Below are 18,459 nucleotides of genomic sequence, written 5' to 3'. Positions count from 1 at the left end.
CGGTTTGATCTTTAAAATCCTATGAGGACATTAAGTCTATTCTCATGGTAAACTGAGCTAAAACGGTTTTCTATTAAAATACAGTATTTGACTCATTAAAAAAAAAAAGTTTCCCAGAATCCTACACTGTTTCCTGGTGACATGAAAGAATTATTACTTCCCCCGAACCTAAAGTCCTCTGAAACAGTATTTCCCAAACTTCAGTCCTGGGTTTGTCCCGTTCCCTGCCACTTACTCCACAACTTGCTTAGCATTACAGTTACTATTTTTGTTTAGATTGACTTACTTTAAGTTGAGTCTTGCCCTTAGCAATAATAGCTGTAAGATCATGACTTTGGAGTGCGTTGTAAATTTTTTTGCTTACGTATTAAGATAGACATAACCATTAAAAAAATTTTTTTTAATGTTTTTCCCTCTGTTTCCTAAAGTCATCTCACACACTGCGTGGGAAACCTAGTCTAAAAGCTCACTGCTAACCATCAAGAGGGTTCAGCTAAAGGAATTCAGAAAGAACAACACTGGGTGAGAGGTACCTAAGGGGCTGTGCAAGTCACAGCTGGGGGCTTTCCCAAGGCCTCCTGGAACCCACTGTCAGCCTTCTGCAGAAATGCCGAAGGTGAAGGGAGGCTGGCCTCCGATTTGTCCTGGGGGATGACCATCACCTCGGCATTCTCGTGGCCTCTCACCAAGGCAGTGTGTGTGCAGCAGCGGCAGCTCAGGAGATAGGAGACCTCACACAGAATCAGCCAAGTTCAAGCAAGAAATCAGGGCCTAAAGGGCTCCCCAAGGCCCCCGCCCTGCCTCCAACCCCACTTAACAGATGAGGAAACTGAGGCCCAAAGAAATCAAAGTACAGGATGGAGGTCATGGGGCAAGGTAGAGGCAGCACTCTGTTTGTTTATTTCTGTGTGTATAACTGAAAATGTTCACACAAAATATGTTTCAAATCCACTCCTGGTCACTGCCCCTCAATATCTCAAGAAGATTTATGACCAGGGCAGGAAGCTTTCATTTGCAGATCCACAGGACTCGAATCCTCTGATAGTCTCAAGTAAGTGGAAAGTAAATAGGAAGAGGCCCTTGGCTTGGAAATAATCAACTATGCAGATAAATACAATTGGAATTATGATGCTTTTGTAACCAAAGAAACAAAAGACAAAGACTTAGGCTAGGAAAAAAAAAAAGTCCTTTCATTTTGATCCAAAATAAACGCAGAACACCACTCTGCCCCCCACCGCACCCCTGACACCCTGTGCTTATTAAAATAAGTTAGGTGTGGTGCACTCATTTATTAGGTCACACAAAACACCCAAAGCTGGAAGTTTCCCACAGTTGACGGGTTTGTCAAGAAAGTCATCAAAGAAAACTTCCTCCCCAAATCTATCTCAGTGTCTCACTGTCTTTTCCCACTGTGGCGTGAGGCTTCGTAACCCTTCCGTATCCCGGAAGGAGGCTCTCAGCGTCCTAACGGCCATCTAACAATTTTACCCTTTTCTCGTGGTCTTTTTTTTCTTCTACCTGGTATATGTGCCAGGGAGTCCACATGGTCAACACATGATTTCTAGACAGCGGAGTCAGAATACCCTTGCAAAGAAATAAAATATTACCAGCCTCTCTCTTATCTTGCCAGCCTCCCAGAACACACACCAGTCAGCAAATAAAACAGCATTTTCTTTGACTGTAGCCGTGAGGAAAAGCAGACCATTGAAGGAAAAAGAACTCTAAGGTAAGTACACACAATATGCCCAATAAAGCAAATATGTGTATGTATGTATATATATATATATATATATATATATCTGGGCTAATTTCTGAAAGGTCTATTTAAAATACGAGCATAACTGCCTTTCTTGTATTGAGAAAAGTAGGAACAGTATGCTAAGAGAGGGAAAAAATTTAGCATCAGGCCTAGAGCAAGCAGTTCAAAGTACAGACTCTGAATGCAGTCAGGCTCTCAGGGTTTGAATCCTCCCCCTACTGTGTGTTCGCTGTGCAACTCTGGGCAAGTGACTTAACCTCTCTCTGGTCTCACTTTCCTCATCTTCGCAATGTGGCGCCCACAGCACCACGTGCCCATCAGAGTAAGGGCTCAGTGAGCGTGTGTAGTCATTACTTAGTTCCCCCATGACACAGAGCTCTGCGGTTCGGGAGACCTGGCCAAGGTCGAGGCCCAGGTCTAATTCTAATCCGTTTGGTGGCTTTGAGTAAGCTGCTCAACTCACTAACCCCGACTTTTCTCATCTGTAAAATGGGGATGGTAATTGTTATAGCTCATCAGATTTGTGGAAGGATTTGATGTAATGATATAAATCAAATGATGACCTCAGTGCTGGCACATAGTAAGTGCTCCATAAAGGTGAGCTGGCAATAGTCCAAAAATAGCAGCAGCAGCAAGAAGAAGAAGAAGAAAAAGAATACATACTAATTACTACCCGGCCTGGCCACCATTAAGCAGGGCGGCAAAGTCTGAGCACGATTTCTCCTTTGTCAGCGATGGGGCTGGTGGTGTCATATTCAAATAGAGATACAGGAGAACACCTGCTTAGCAGTGGCCTGGGGCTCACCAGCTCTTTAATCTGCCTGATGCTGACAGCTTGCCGGCTACCGAGCCCCAGGGCTAAGATTTCTGGTGTTTCCTTTACTTACTTTATGGATGACTCAAGGGCTACTTTGAAAATCAGTTGCCACTTACATCCTTGTTCATTATCTTGACTTCTTGCAGGGTCCCTTCTATTGCAAGGGAAGACAAAAGCCACCTTCCCCACCGCTCAAAGAACAAGGCCTGATCTGATGCTGGAAAGTCTGGGGCCTTCGTCCTCTGTTTCATGACACATCTAGATTTTCTTAACCCTAATCTTCTGTTCTTGCATCTCTCTTGCTTTTTCAAGCAGGAAAACCGATTGAGAAGACATAAACATGCCACCCTCAGGAACAGGAGATGACGCCCCCATTTTCCTGCTGAACTAGACCCTTCACCAAAATGCTCTTGCCTACGTGGGCCTGGCTGGAGTTCTGCACCAAAACCAGTCCCGTGAAGGGCCACTGTCTGGGTGCAAAGGTCTGAGTCATTCATCTTCTGCCCTTGTGTTTTGAAGGTGCATTTCTGTCAGGGAGCTGGGGGGATTTTACAGACATGCTTCTCATGGCCCTTGGAATCCCCAGGAAGACCCCTGCATGCCCAGGGCAAGCGGAAATGGAAAGGCATCAGGGTGAGCTCCAGGTCCTCTGACATCTGCGCGCCCCCCGAAGCCCACACTGGCCGGCCAGCGGACCACGGGCAAGGGCAAGGAAGACCTTGACGGACACGAGCTGTGTGCGCGGGAGCAGGTTACGTGCCCTTCCCGGCTCTCAGTGTCCTTCTCTGGGAAACGAGGGGGTGGACTTCAGTGGTACCGCGCTCAGCAGGAGCTGTGACTCAGTCCCTGACTGTGATGGGAGGGGAGCAAGAGACCAGGATGGTGTTTCTCTTTGTTGTTTTGTTTACTTTCCCTCATCCCGTTTTCCACGTGTTGGGGGTTAGACAAGTAATATGCATTCCATAGGTCAAGAAACACAGCAGCCCTCCATTCTATAGGGCTTGCCAAGGCAAAAAAATCTCTACAAGTTCAAAAAGAAGTCATTAGGTAAACTCTTTCTAAGCTACTTATGAGGAAAGAAAATCAATAAACCAAAACCATCTGGAAAACAGAACTGTTCAAATGTTGGACTCCCTTCTTATTTGAAAGACATGTGCTATTAACAGAAGGAGAGGTGACCAGAGGGACAGCATTAAGGCACAGCCACCTCCCTGGTGAGCTTCCAAGGGCCGGCAGGGATGGGCGAGGTTATAAGCTGCTCGGAGAGAGCTCTCCCTGGGCCTTCACGACCACTTGAAGTCCAAGTAATTGACATTGAGCCTTGTGTGGCCCCCACATCACTTCCCAACTGCCACCGACCACTGAGCATCCACAGGCCTGTGTGGTCCAACCCTCACTAGCTCCCCCAGCCTCGCCCCCTGCCACTCCTGGTGGCCGGGGCAATAGGCGTCGTCGCAGGCTCCTTCTGGTTTCTTGAACTCACCTAAGCAAAACGGCTTTTGCACATGCTGTTCCATCTGCCTGGAAATCTGTTCCTGTCCCCTTTGTCAAGTGAAAACATACCCCTCTCTTAGGTTCTGGCAGGAGTGGGATTTCCTCAAGGAAGGCTTTCTTGACAGCTCACTCCTCCCCACTCCTTTTATGCACAAATCTAAGGAGTTAGTTGTAAATTGCATTTAGTGTCTTTCTTCTCTATTTACATGATACAATTCAGTGAAGACAGGGGCCGTGTCTGCCTGTGGTCCTGCACCTAGGCCGCCCTGTCTGGCCTGTAGTGGACGCTGAGCACGAAGGAAGGGAGGAAGGAAAGATCTCAAGTCCACCTTACTGACGCCTTATCCCTTGGCTGGAGATCCAAAGAAAGGGCCCTACTAGGAGCAGCCAGTGGACTTCCCTGTTCTCCCGAGGGCCTGCTTCTCCAAAGGCACCCCCGGAGGTACCAGATGAGGGAAGGCACGTGTCAGTGGCTTCAGTTCAGAGCACCAAGAAATCGTGCGCACTAAAAGGTCTACAGATGGCCCTACACAGCTCTGCGAAAACACACAAATCTGAGGCCACAGAAGCCAAGGGACCTTCTCAGAGCCAGAGAGCCAGTTAATGGCAGAGTCAGGACCGGAATCCAGCTCTCCAGCCAGACAGCTGACCCTTCTCCTATTAGACCCTGACGACACTGGCTAGTAAGCCCCTTCTCAGGGCCTCATCACACAGTGGGGAGGAGAGGCGACCTCTCCTTTCTTACGAAGCTGTGTGCTGTCTCTCAGTTTGGAGTGATCTCCCCAAGCCTGGACCATCTTTCTCCGCACATCCATAAAACAACAAATTTAAGTGCAGCTGGGCACAGGGGGTCAACGGGGCTGGATACCCAGGGGCAACCAGCAGAAGCAAATGCTGCTTCTATCTGGAGCAAAGGGATCAGAGGAGGTCAAATGCTAAAGAGCAAGGGTAACACCATATTGTCAGGGACAGCTGGACGGGGACACTGCAATGGAAAGGTCAGAACGAACTGGTGGTAGTGAAAATCTGCCTCTACGTCTCTAATGCTGTAGCTACAGCAGGGAGATGGGCCCAGCGATTCGAACGCCACTCTTTATTCCACAGTGTTTTTAGGGTGGCCAAGCCCCACTTGTGTTTTGACTTGTTTTATTTTGGGATCCTGGCACAGTTACACTTCACATCTCAATCGCTGTAATTACTTTGAAGGGAGATTTAATCCATCCACATCTAATGCTTGCAAAACTAAATTTCAATCGTTTTCCATTTCAAAAAGCCAGGGTATTTTTAAAACATCTATATTAGAGCCAAGAAACTAAGTAAGACCTCAGGTCAGACCTCATGAACATTAAAATGTTCATCTTCTAAAAACTCTTGATTCATATAGTTCTACTGATTTTTTTCCCCAATCAGTGTGAAGGTTGTACGAACTCATAACAACATTAAAAAAAAAAAAAACCTAAATCTGAAGACCACCGGCGTGGGACCTTAAACCTACTCCTGGAAAGGATGCCTACTGATGGCCAGCTGAGCTCCCTGACTGGCTCAGATTTCCCCAGTGATCGTGGAGGAGGCAAGTCCTCCAACAGGGCAGAACGGGGAGAGAGGGGAGGGAGGAAGGGAGAAAAACACATGCGTGCTAAAAAAAAAAAAAAAAGTCCCCTAAAAAAGCTGAGCATTTAAACTGCTTGTCAGCCAGCTCCCTGACAAAGCCACTGGAGTGCATTCACAGGCATTTGCATAAATGCTGCCGGTGAGTTCACCATGGCTGCTAGCGCTAATGGTACATAAAGTAATTTAGTCACTTCTCCCGGCATTCTATGTCAGAATGATGAGCACCGGCACTTTGCCTTGTTGCATATTAGATCATTAGATAATAAAGTGTTAGCACATGCAAGCTGACAGGGTCCCCGCACCGTAGGTTTGTGAGGGCACCGCACTTCGCCACAGGGGGAAAGAAACAGAGAAACTGATGCCACGATCTGCCTTCACGCAAGTAAACACAACCCGAAAGGCAGGAGAACGATGAGAACACACTCCCCAAGCCCCTTGGAGACCCTGAGCACACAGTCCCCAGGAATCTGCCCAAGTGATGGGAAGGCGGGACGCGCCCGCAGGCTGAAGCCCTGCATTCCCCATTGGGTGGGGTCAGCTCTACATCTTTGGCCCCAAGCTTGTTTTTCAAAAATCAGAACCCTGAGAGCAGTTAGGCTCTGAGGCTACCTCTCTCCACAACGGTACATCTTCCATAAAGCTACTGCTTATAGAGGAAACCTCACTGGCCTAAACTCTCTCATAAACATCCAGCCAAAGAAAATCTCAGTATTTATGAATGAAGAAAAAAATAGGGGAGAGCAACTGCCATGAGCTACCGCGTGCCAGGATTCACTGTCTGGACCACACAAGTGTCTATGAGACACATTTGCCTTCGTCAACTCTCCTGCTTGGAACACAGGGACAGTTATTCGAGCACAGAGGTTTGCGAGTCCGTGGGGTCACATAGGCAAGACGGCGTGAATGTGAAGCGTGGTCTCTGTTTCTCTGATATGCAGGCAGATGAGCCACGAAAGAGAACTCTCCTCCGGCCATCTGACAAGGGGAATACAACTAGGGGTGTGCAGAAGAGCTCAAAAGAATTCAGGCTACCTGTAAGTGAGATGGTAAAAAGCCCCAGATGAGGGAAAACGAAGGCTGCCCCAGGTCACCTATGAGGTGGGGTGACTGTGGGGTCTCCCTGTGCCGTGGGGGCGGGGGAGGGAGGGGCCAAGAAGGGGACGTGGTTCTGAGCATCCCAAACGGGGCAGTTTCCAACAAAATTCTTCAACGGAGAGATGAAGTATTACCCTACCCTCAGATCGACATGAATTAGCATCCGAGTCCACTCCCACACATCCCCAGTGACAGAGCCCACAGTCACTCTCTGCTGAGTAGGTATTTATGCATCTCCCTGAAGTGTCTCAATGAGTGTGGGTGGTTATGCGTGGTTGGTTGATTCATTCTGCAGAGAAGCAGATTTCCACACTGTTGTTCTTACTAAGAACCTCAGAGTGTCTGCTTTTTTATTCTTCTGGGGAGCAGTGAAGTCAGGTTTTGGCAAGAGGGAGGAAACATGGCTGAAGGAGACAGGCTAGACCCAGGTCCCGGGGATAGTTGACCACGAATCAACAATGAAGTGTCATCGCTCTCTTGAATAAGATGGCAAGAAGAACATGGCCATTTGTGGACTGGTCAACTGGAGCAGAGGAATAAAACGTTGTCTTTAAAACTGAGAATAAAATGATTGCCCAACTGCACTATTATAACATGCCCAACTAGAAGAGAGACAATTTGAGCTGGGAGGCAGCTTAGAGATGTTTTGATCCAGAAATCTCAAACTGTGAGCCTATGGCTGTCTTCTTCCCAAGTGACTTTTCCCTGCCTGTCTTCCCTTTAGGGGCTAAAACATTTGTAATCTAGTTACCAGCAATTAAAAAATTGGAGAGTTCTCATTCTGGCCAAACTGGGACATCTGGCCCCCGCGGGCTCTCCCTGACCTCGGTGACAGCTGCCTGGGGCTGGGGTGGCCGGCCGAGCATGAACTCGCCCGTCTTCCGCAGTCTCCACCCAGCCCACTTCTGCTTTATACGTGACCTGCCCTCACCCAAGGTACACATTTTTTTTTAAACCCCCAACAGATCATCACCTTCATTTTGCCAAGAAGGCAACTAAGGATTTCAAGAGGTAAGGTGACTTGTCTAAGGTCACACAAAGGCCAGAGGTGAAACTCAGCTGAAATTAGGTTCCCCGGCTCTTATTTCAAGGTGCCTTCCTCCACATCACAACATAAAATAATGTTCCTGACCGCCATTCCCTGGAAGTGTCCTGGCTGGTAGGTTGTTTTTTTATTGGTTTGTGTTGGGATGTTTTTGGTGGAGGGATGACTTGCATGATGTCATTTGCTCTCCTGCTAGCTTCCCAAGGGCAGGAATGAGAGCTGGGTGGGGTCTGCACTTGGGGCACATGTTGAACCTGTGAACCCACAACGGTCAGCTACCCAACTGACAGGCAAGTCTGTTCCCAGGCAGGACAGTATCTAACCAGCCACAGTCGAAAACAAGACTTCAGCTGTCACGCTCTCCAAATTGTATCCACTCAGTATTTACCTATTTTTTTACCCTTCTTCCTTCCACCTCAACATCTCTAATCATGCAATGCCTGAAGTGACTCCAAGGGTATTAAAAAGGCACCATTACTGTAAAGTGAGGATCAGAATAATTTTAAGTGCAGCAATGGAACTCGGAATGTAATCATGAGCAGGTGTTTCAAATGGCCTCCTGCAAAAAGTAATATCCATCCATCTCCGCACTAATGAAACCATAAAGAAGCAGCTTTTGAAAGATGATGGTTTACTTTAAAAAGACTGTAAAACTGGATGTGGCAAAGAATCCCTTCTACGAGTCTTACATCTGGCTAATTAATAAAAAGTACAGTTTGTATATTCCTTAAGTGCAGGACAAAAAAAAATCTGGCAAAAATGATGACAGTGGAGAAAGAAGGTTTCTACCTTTTGAACTAGATCATAAGACAGCTCATAGCACATCGGAAAACCAGGCAATCAGGTGGTAATTTGTGTGGCAGTGTTTTTAAAAGAATCTCGATGGCCTAGCAAACTGGAAAGTGAGGTGGGGAAATGACTTGAGTTTAACTTGAGGAGATTGGGGAAAATTGAGCATGGTTGATTGGTATCCTGTAGCATGCCAGTCACTGTTTCTTGGGTGGATGGATGGATGGATGGACAATGGATGGATGGATGGATAATGGATGGATGGATAGATAATAGATGGATGGATGGACAAATAGATGGGCAGATGAATAGATGGGTTGATGAAAGGACGGACTGATGAATGGATAGACAGATGGATACATTATATATACATGTAGCACTGAAACATTTGGCATAGGCTCAATCCAACCTATGGTTCCTCTGAGCAGCATTCACTTCCCTTGGTTCAAATTTTTATCTGATTTCCTCTCGTCCTCTCAAAGACACAACTGATTAGCCATAAAATCAAGATAAATGTGATTTCTATCCACCAAAGTCTACCTACAGAAAGCAGGCTGCATCATGTGGTGATGAGGGGAGGGGTGTGCACTGGGCATGGAAGGGACAGTTAGCTCAGACTGTATGCTCAGAGAACACCTCTGACCTAGACTTTGTACCTTATCTCCAAGTGAGGGTCAGAATGTAGTCACAGAGACACACCAGCAGGAATGCAAAGACGGTGAAGTTCATTACACAACCAATCAGCTCTAAACTCAAAATATGTCGTGATGTGTGCTGCTCTGCTTTGGCCTTTCTTTATTCTTTAATCCAGTGAGCGCTTCAACTAAGGCAGTGGTCCAGCCTCCCTCGGTCTCTCAGCCGGAAGGGAGGAGGCATGAGCCATTTTCAGGGTGGAGGGTTGCACAACGAGAAGCACTGGGCCTCCAAGACATCTTCCTGCCTTTAAATACTCAGCACCCACGTTGTCCAACAGGACATTCGGAATTTGAAAAGGGGTAGACAATGGGGTGGAGTTGGAAGAAAGAAACCAAATAAATGCACAGTTAAAGTAGCAATGCCAACCAAGGAAAATGATTCGCCTACCATGTTCCAGATAAGAGGGCGTACCTTCCGAGGGGTCAAGCCTCCGAGCCCTCCGCCCGTGCTTGGAGTTATTGTGGACAAACATGTTATCAGAGACTGCCAGGACATGGCCATCCACGTTGACTGTTGTAGACACCACGACCTGGAGACGGAAGAGAGAAATGAATGAACATTTTAATATAAAAGCACGGAGGGTAATAAACTCAAGTTAAATAAATAACAGCTGGGAGCTGAAGAAAATTGCGTAGCTATTTCACATAATAACTGGTGCTTATGCTGTACAGATCTAACAAGAGGAGCTATTGATGAGTGGGGCTTTGGCATGGAACGCTTTTGATGCAGTTTTAAGTAAAATTGCACAGTTTATAGTCATACAGCAGAAGGTACACTGTTAACCATAATTTTAACAAGAGGATCTTTATTAGCATATTTTTTTTTTACACAAGGGTGGTTGTGTTTCACCTAAATTACCCTACAGTTTAGACACTGAAGCAGATATCACAGTTGATAATGCAAATAAAAGTCTTTTGAATCTTTAAAATATTCCCGTCCTCACCCCCCAACCCCCGCCCTCCACGGTGTCTGGGTTAAGAGGACAGAGAAATGAAAAAAGAGAGGTTTCAGTAAGAGCTGGGATACGGCTTTCTGTCCTGGGTGTCTTTTTTGGGGGAGGTTCTTGTACTTTTCCCTTCCCACGTGAGCTCAGTTAATCAGACATCAGAGCAAAGCTCTTTTCCCCACCATCACCGCCACTACCACCCCAAAATCCTCGCTAATTAAGGGTGGTGTTAAATCTGTGTTTCAAAGCCAAAACATTTTTTTAAAAAATTTTTAAAAAGGGTAGCCTTGGCCCAAGGAACAATTCAGATCTCCTCTGGCCATCTCAATAAACTGAACTGAGTTTGCCAAGGAGGGACACAGGCAAAGGCGTTTTCGCAGAGAACTTTGACTAAAACAATGAGAAGGAATGACCTACACTTCTCCTTATATTAAATGGGGAGGAGGATTAAAAGTGAAACCCACAGAGATATGTTTATTCATGCGACCTCTTACAACCAAATATAATAATTGTCTGTAATTGCGGCTTCGCCCCCCCACCTCATGCTTTGACAGAAGGAACAGCAATCAGCCGGCTCCCGTTTAATCCACCTATTATGTTGACTAATTAACTTTGCTCGACAGTTTATTTCTTCCTCCATTATCAGCCCCTGTCAGCCGCGAGCACCCCGCAGCATAGGGGGGACCTCAGGCTCTTTGATTGATCACCGATAGATTGACATGCAGATTAATTTAATTAGAATCACCTCACTTGAGAAATGAAAGACAATGGCAAGAGGGCTAATAGACCTGCTCTCATAATGAGGCGGGCCTCCAGAGCTGAGGCTGAGGATTTCTGATTTATTTTTGCTCAATTCCCCAGGTGCTTGGAAAGACTCTGGCTTTAATTGTTCTTCGTTTTGAGAGCCTTTAGCCCCTGAAGAGGTGAACCGCTCTGCAAGGATTGGCACATGCTGAGGCCCCAGTTTCTGAGGAAGCATTTTCTCCAAGTTGGGGAAAGGGGGCCCTGACTTGGAGCGTCTTGTGCAAGGCTACGATCTCCTCACCCGAGTTGGGCAGAGGGGAGGACGCTGGGCCTGCGAACTGCAAGCCCTGCGTGGAGAAGCAGCCCCCTCTGTCGACCCCCCACCAGTGTCTGTCTGCCAGACCGAATGCTCCCACTGTCCCTCTCTTTGACCCAGAGGCATCCTGGAAAAACATGAGAGGTTCCCTGCCCCCTGCCTCCAAGATGGCAACCAAATCGGCTTCTTTCTTTTTCCCTTCTGGGCCCTCCCTCTGCGGACCTGAGGCCCCGCTCCTTCTATCCAGGCCCTGGTCTTTCTTGACCCAGATGCGGAAGCCAGGAAGCCACGCCTGTGGTCATCTGCCCTGGGGTCTCCCAGTGATGACTGCAGCGGGGGGCGGGCCCTCTGGGGGTTCTCTCCATCCTCCCTCAGGGTCCCCACCTTGACCCCCCTAGCAAGATCCAGGCCCTCCCCACCCCATGTTATTTTTTAACTCTATTATATGGAAAAGCAAAGTGAACAATTAAGAGAGCCCATTCGGGGACTCAGAGTATTCTGTTAGTAGTCACTCTGAAACTCAAAATTCCAGCCAGGGCAAGTCATTCATGGAAGGACCCAGTAAGTTCGAAGCAGCAGTTTGCAAAGTGGTTTTTTTTTTTTTTTTCTCTTTCTTCATGATTGACCAACCAGATGTGACAGCCTGCAGCCTCTGCGTGTGCTTCATCCATTGCAGGTGAATTTACAAGAAGGAGGGAAGGAGGAGGAGGAGAGGAGAAAGCCCTCCATTCTTTTCTTTTCAAAAAGTGCTCTGAGCAGTGGCAGACTCTGTCTTATTTAAAGCAATGGAAACTCTTCTTTTTCAGTCGAGGAGAGGACTTCCTGGGACATCTACAATTATGTAACAGAGCTGGGTCTTTCAAAGAGATTTTGATTTACTACACGACCACAATTGAGTGGTCACTGGAGTCGTTAGCTAAAGAAACTATAAAAGGAATGCCAAACGGTCTCTGTTTCCAGTGTCAGGAAATACAGAAAGTGGTTATTCTAGATGTCTGTCTTAAGAAGAAAAAAAAACACACACACACAATGACAATCCACCGTGCACCTGTAAGACAGAGTGCTACGGGCTTAAAATATTCAGTATCGTTTAAAGACATTGTCATCTAATTCCACAAATGTCAAAAAACGGTTGAGAAGAAAAAAACTACACCCTGTATGTTTTTCTCTTCTTGGCAAGAGCAGGATCATCACGACCACATGTGTGACAGAATCACTTCATTGAATGACTAATTATAACGGAAGAAAGATGACACAGAGAATCCTCATGCCTTTAATTTCTAGAAAATAAACACCTAATATGTTCCTCAAAAAACTCTTAGCACAATACATTTTAACTTCCCAACCCCAAATAATTTCTCTCATTCCGACTTGCAAATGACCAGGATATAGTTAAAAATAAATGCTGAAATTAATCCACAGAACAACTTGCAAATTAAACGAAAAAATACCTAATGGTGAGATGCAAAGGGGCACTGAGAAGTCCTTTAAAAATAAGCCTATAGTGGGAGGGAAAGAGGCCTTTACAGTTTAACACAAGATTAATGAGGTGCTGACACATTCATGCAGGCAAGGGGACGGGCAGGCCTGCCAAATCTTCAACCTTCCCAAATTTTGTCAACAAAACCCAGCTTGAACCTGGGACAGATAAACATGGAGAGTGATTTTACGTTTGGGCTCGACCACCCCTTCCCTTTCTGCCCTCCTTCCTCACACCCCTGGCCCAGAGTAAGGCGAGGAACAGGTATGTATTAGAATTTTACTCTCTAGAATTGCACGGATACGGTAACCACGTGTGTGGCTATTTAAATTTAAACGGGTTACGTACTTTCAAAATTCCATTGTTCCCGAGTCTCCATAGCCACATTTCAGGTGGTCAGTGGCCACGTGTGGCTGGAGGCTACTATACTGGGCGGGACAATTAAAGAACATTTTCATCATTGCGGAAAATTCTACTGGACAGTGCTGCTATGGGAGGGTTCTGAAACAGAATGTTCCAACTTATTGGAGGGGTGTGGCTTTTTGATACCGCAATCCAGAGATGTGCAGATGAACACCCCGTGTGTTTCATGGTATCTTCTCTCTGGTCCAACCCTCCAGGTGCGGGTATCCAGTGTGAGGGGTACCAAGGGCAGAGCACAAGTCCACAGCTATCCACGGACTTCAGAGATTTTACACTGACGTTTTTGATTTCTAGGCGCATCCGTGGTTCAGAATTTGCTCTGTTACATCCTGGATCTAAATATCCTGAAAGACGATAATTTTTACTATCTACCCCCATCTATTTAGAATTAGAATTCAGCCTAAAATGTATGCTCCTTGACTATCTAGCTTTCCTAGTTGATGAGACTTTTAACTTCTCTAAGCCCCAGTGTCCCTGACTCCCAAATGGAAATGATAATAGTACTTAACTCATAAGGGTTCTGTGAGGCTTATGTTATTTAAAGTGGCCACTATGGCTCTTGGTTCTTCTAGAGCAAATGTCAGCAGTCGTAGCAGAGTTGCTGCTTTGCTGGTGATGCACCAGAAAGTTGGAAACAGTGTGTTGGGCTGATAATTGGAAGCCTTTTAATTGCCATAAAGAGGACCCAGCATAAACCGTTATTCTAAATAAAAGGATAGAGAAATTACGTCTTCCATGTTCCCCGCTTGATCAGTCTAACCATGAAATCTTACAGATTTAAAGCCCTTTGTGTTCACGACATATAATTATATAATTTAGGTCTCTTGTGAATTGCAAATTTCACTGGTTTATGTAATTTTACTTTCTGTAAACCATCTGCCTATTAGCCTGTTACATCCTAGGCTTGAAATGAAATGAAACCTTACTGCTTTGAAACCAGTCTGTACATTTTCTGTCTCTTCTCAATGTATTCTAGTTTTCTCAATGCTTCATATGGATGAGGGGTCTCTGGTAATTTAGTTATTGGTTAGTATTTCCTCACTATCATTCTTCAGTCCTTCTTCCCTTCCTCTCAAACAGGAGACCTTGTATGTCCCAACTATGTCATCTCAGATTCCTGAAGCATGATCTCTGTCTCATGAGTAGAATTTCAAAACAAACAAACAAAACAAAACACACACAAGCAACTAAATTCAGTCATGAGTGGAAAATCCCATTAACCAAAGTAGCAGCTCATGTGGAAGGAAGGGTTAAGACAAAAGCAACCAAAGAGAGTTGAAATCTATATCTTTAAACATTTCTAGAACAAATATGGAACCAGGGGAAAGACCAAGTCATAAAAACAGTTTCAATATTTAAATCTAGAATATTCTGGTAAGAAGTATCTCCTCTAAAATATGACCATTTTAGCAACTTAATGGTTTTTAATTGAAGTATAGTTGGTTACAATGCGTCAATTGCTAGTGTACAGCACAATGTCCCAGTCATGCATATACATACATATATATTCATTTTCATTAAAATTTATTACAAGATAATGAATATAGTTCCCTGTGCTATACAGAAGAAATTTGGTTTTATCTGTTTTTATATATAGTGGCTAACTAACAACTTAATTTTCAATACTAATTTAAAAATTATAAATCTTGGTTTTCAATCCTTATATATGATACCTCAGCGTAAGGAAATTAGTGCTCAAGGTGGTCTGTTACATGGCTTTCTTACCTCTACGTTTAGCTTATTCTATGTTTGTATTAATTCAGAGCCCTCAATATAAGGCATGAAATGAACTGGCCTGAAGTATATGGAATAAAAAGGCATTAAGCAGCATTCTGTGGAATAATACTCAGCAGTGAAAAGGAACAAACTGTCGATACATCTGGATGAATCTCCGGAGAATTATATCAAGTGAAAAAAGCCAATACCAAAAGGTGACATATCGCATATTATGGGCTGAATTATGCCCCCTCAGAATTCATATGTTGAATTCCTAGAACCTCAGAATGGGACTGTATTTGGAGACAGAGCCTTTAAACAGGTAATTAAGAGACCGTTAGGGTGGGCTTTAATCTGATTGGCATCCTTATAAGAGGAAACTTGGACACACAACAGATTGGTGGTTGCCAGGGGTCAGGGACAGAGGGAAGGTGGCTGTGCTGTGATGGAAGGACAGCAGAAGGGACCCTTGTGGTGACACATATGTCCAATATATTGGCTGTAGTGACAGATACACAGACCCCACACATGATAAAATTTTATAGAACTAAAAACATATACAAAGAGTACAAATAAAATATTTGCATAAGATGAGTGGATTATATCAATGTTTATATTGTATATGGCTACTTTGTAGTGCAACATAATATAGCTTAATAGTTTTACAAAAATATTTCCACTGGGGAGCCTGGGTAAAGGATACACAGAATCACTCTGTGTAACTGTGTGCAACCACACGTGAACCTACCATTATAACAATAAAAAATTCAACCAAGTAAAAGGCATCAGCAACCAGAATGTCTTTCAATAGGTGAATGGATAAACAAACAAGTAATACATAGGATGGAATATTATGCAGCAATAAAAAGGAATGACCTATGGAGGAGCCAAAAGACATGAAAGAACCTTCAGTGAAACTTGCTAAATGAAAAAAGCCAATCTGTAAAGATTGTATACTGTATAATTTCCAAATACATGACATTTTGGAAAGGGGAAAACTATGGAGATGGTAAAAAGATCAGTAATTGCCAGGAGTTAGGGAAGCAGAAGGGAAGATAAACAAGTGTAGCACAGAGGATTTTTAGGGACATGAAACCATTCTGTATGACCCTGTAATGGGAGATACATAACATCGTGCATTTGTACAAACCCATAGACTGTGTAACGTAGTGAGTCCTAGTGTCAACTATGGATGTTAATTAACAATAATGTATCAATATTGGCACATCAGTTATAACAAATGTATCATACTAATGCAACATGATAATAATAAGGGAAACTGGGGGGGTGGGTATTAAGGGAGTCAGTGAACTCTGGGAGCTTCCCCCTTGTTTTTCTGTAAACCTAAAACTGCTCTACAAAATAAAGCCTATCAGGTCAAACTTCCACACTCAACTTCACACAGTCTACATTCTCCACCCAACCTGCCTGCTGAACCACTCTTTTCAGACTCCTCCAATGAGTCACAAACTGTTGATACATCGGGATGAATGAGATCAGCCAATCTAGTGGCTTCCAATGAAGAGTTTCAAATGTAGTGATGGGAACAACATTGCAGAGAGGGAATGCTGACTCATCCACAGTAAGGTTGCATCCCAACACATTCAGGAACTCTCCTTTGTTGATACGGGATCATATCGATTCCGTTTGGAAACCCTGGTTATCTCACACACACAAGGAACTCTGAATTGGCAGTTTCATGTGGCTTCGAATAATTTCAAAATAGAGAATGCGATGCTTAATAAATACAATTAGGCTGAAAAAAAAAATATCATCCCAAGAGGTTTGTAGGAGAAAATGACAAAAGGTGTCCTCAGTAGTTATGATCCTGCATATCTGCCCACTGCCTCCTCTTACAGCTTGGAGAACCCTGGCCCAAGGCTTTCAAACATCCTTAAGATCATAGGACAAATTAGGAGCAGACAAGCCTGATGGGAAACTTCAGACTCCAGGTCCAGTTCTCACCCACAGCCGCTTCTGGCCTCCCAGTACAGACTCCTGGCTGAAGCCCTCTCTCCTCCCACTCTCCTGCTATCTTCTAATATACATACATCCCTGTTTTCCGTCTGATTGACTACACTTCAGGTATTATTTACATAAAAATGGTCTGCGGCACTTGGGTCTTCATTAAATTTGTCCTTTAAAATATCCTTGACTGGTATGGAACGAGATATTCTTTGAAACCAGCCTGATTGCTAGTTTCTATCTGGCCAAAAGATCCCAGATAACTCACTAAAAATCATGGAGGATGCATGAACCTACAGGAGGTAACACAGTGGAACCATGGGAGGGAGGGAGTAACTGAATCCCATCCACTCGTTAAGGCTCAGGGCGAAAATACCTCTTCTCTTCTCAGTAGGACAAACACAGACACTTCGAAACCCTTGGACACTTGTGCTAAACTAATCCAGACCACTGGACAGTAGACTCAGCTTCTGTCTCCTGAACTGTGACACGTGCTGGACAGAAAAAGCTCATTGCTGATCTGAACCTGGTGTCTCTTTCCGTGGGTCAGGACAGTGTGGATGACTCTGGATTGTGCTGCCGGCACTTAACTGGTGCCCTCTGTTTATATGTTCCCACTGGCTGTTCTAAGCAGCAGTAAGCGCAAACACACAGAAAAGCTGGCGGGACTGTGGTGCACAGATGTGGAAACTGAGCAAGAAAACAGCACGTTAGTCAACAGCTCAGGTTCCAGGGTCACACAGTTATGAGTGTGAACCCCAACTCCACCACCTGCTAGCGTGTTAGCTTGGATAAGTCACTGAGTCATAGGAATAAGGGCCAGCCAGGCATTACTCCATGTACTAGAGGAGCAGCAGTGAACAAGCTCAAGTACCAGCCCGTCAAGACCTAAGTCTGTATTAGGGACAAAAAAAAAAGGGGTTTTCAGCCGCTAATAAGCAAGGAAAGCCAATTTCAGAATGTGAGAAGTTCCAAGAAGAAGATAAAATAGGGGAGATGCCCAGGCAGGAGCCCGTTTTGATTGGGTGACTAAGGAAGGCCTCTCTAAGGAGGTGGCATTTTATCTGAAATCCAAGTATCCAGCCATCAAATGATGTGGCAGAAGAACTCCCCAAGGAGATGAAGAGCGAGTGCAAAAGTCCTGAGGCAGGAATGAGCTCAGTGTATTTGGAGAAGAGGAATGATGGAAGAGAAGGAAGGTCAGTGCTCATAGGGAGCAAAGCAAACCAGGGAAAGAGGGAAGGAAAATAAATAAGATTATACACGTAAAACACCTAGCACAGTGTCTCACACATAATAAGAGCTCTGTAGGGTCCAACCTCAAAAGTGGAAGAATGTAAGAATATCTTGCGGGTAAGTCGCGGTACGCACAGGCATCCTCAGAACCAACATCCATCGGCAACACGATCAAACCAAACGCTTTCACATCTGTCCTTTCATGTACTTTACATTTTCTTTCAATACAACTGTACTTAATGTAGGAATTTATTTCCTCTAAGTGCCGAGCTACCACTCATCAAACCCCGTTCATAAGGATTCCTTTTCAGTGATGCATAATTTCTG

General features: G+C 44.9%; 1 protein-coding gene and 1 long non-coding RNA gene across 12 annotated transcripts in view; one reads left to right on the top strand and one right to left on the bottom strand.

The window, feature by feature from the left end:
* The window catches only part of EBF1 (EBF transcription factor 1), a 376,175-nt gene that overhangs the window by 112,734 nt on the left and 244,982 nt on the right, over positions 1-18,459 (bottom strand). For 6 of the 11 annotated variants that reach the window (XM_072953717.1, XM_072953718.1, XM_072953712.1 and 3 more), the window contains exon 8: positions 9,694-9,835. In XM_072953717.1, coding sequence (XP_072809818.1) covers positions 9,694-9,835 — 142 coding nt within the window. The remainder of the gene's footprint in view (positions 1-9,693; positions 9,836-18,459) is intronic. The other 5 variants (XM_072953719.1, XM_072953720.1, XM_072953721.1 and 2 more) reach the window with 1 other exon arrangement.
* On the top strand, positions 13,331-16,960 carry LOC140689350 (uncharacterized). The gene is made up of 3 exons (XR_012064288.1): positions 13,331-13,412; positions 14,979-15,253; positions 16,791-16,960. It is a non-coding gene; the product is annotated as an uncharacterized lncRNA (long non-coding RNA).

This window comes from Vicugna pacos, chromosome 3 (genome assembly GCF_048564905.1).
Source record: "Vicugna pacos chromosome 3, VicPac4, whole genome shotgun sequence".
Classification (NCBI taxonomy): Eukaryota; Metazoa; Chordata; class Mammalia; order Artiodactyla; family Camelidae; genus Vicugna; species Vicugna pacos.
The sequence above is the reverse complement of the archived record's forward strand: the minus strand, read 5'-3'. Positions and strand labels throughout refer to the sequence as shown.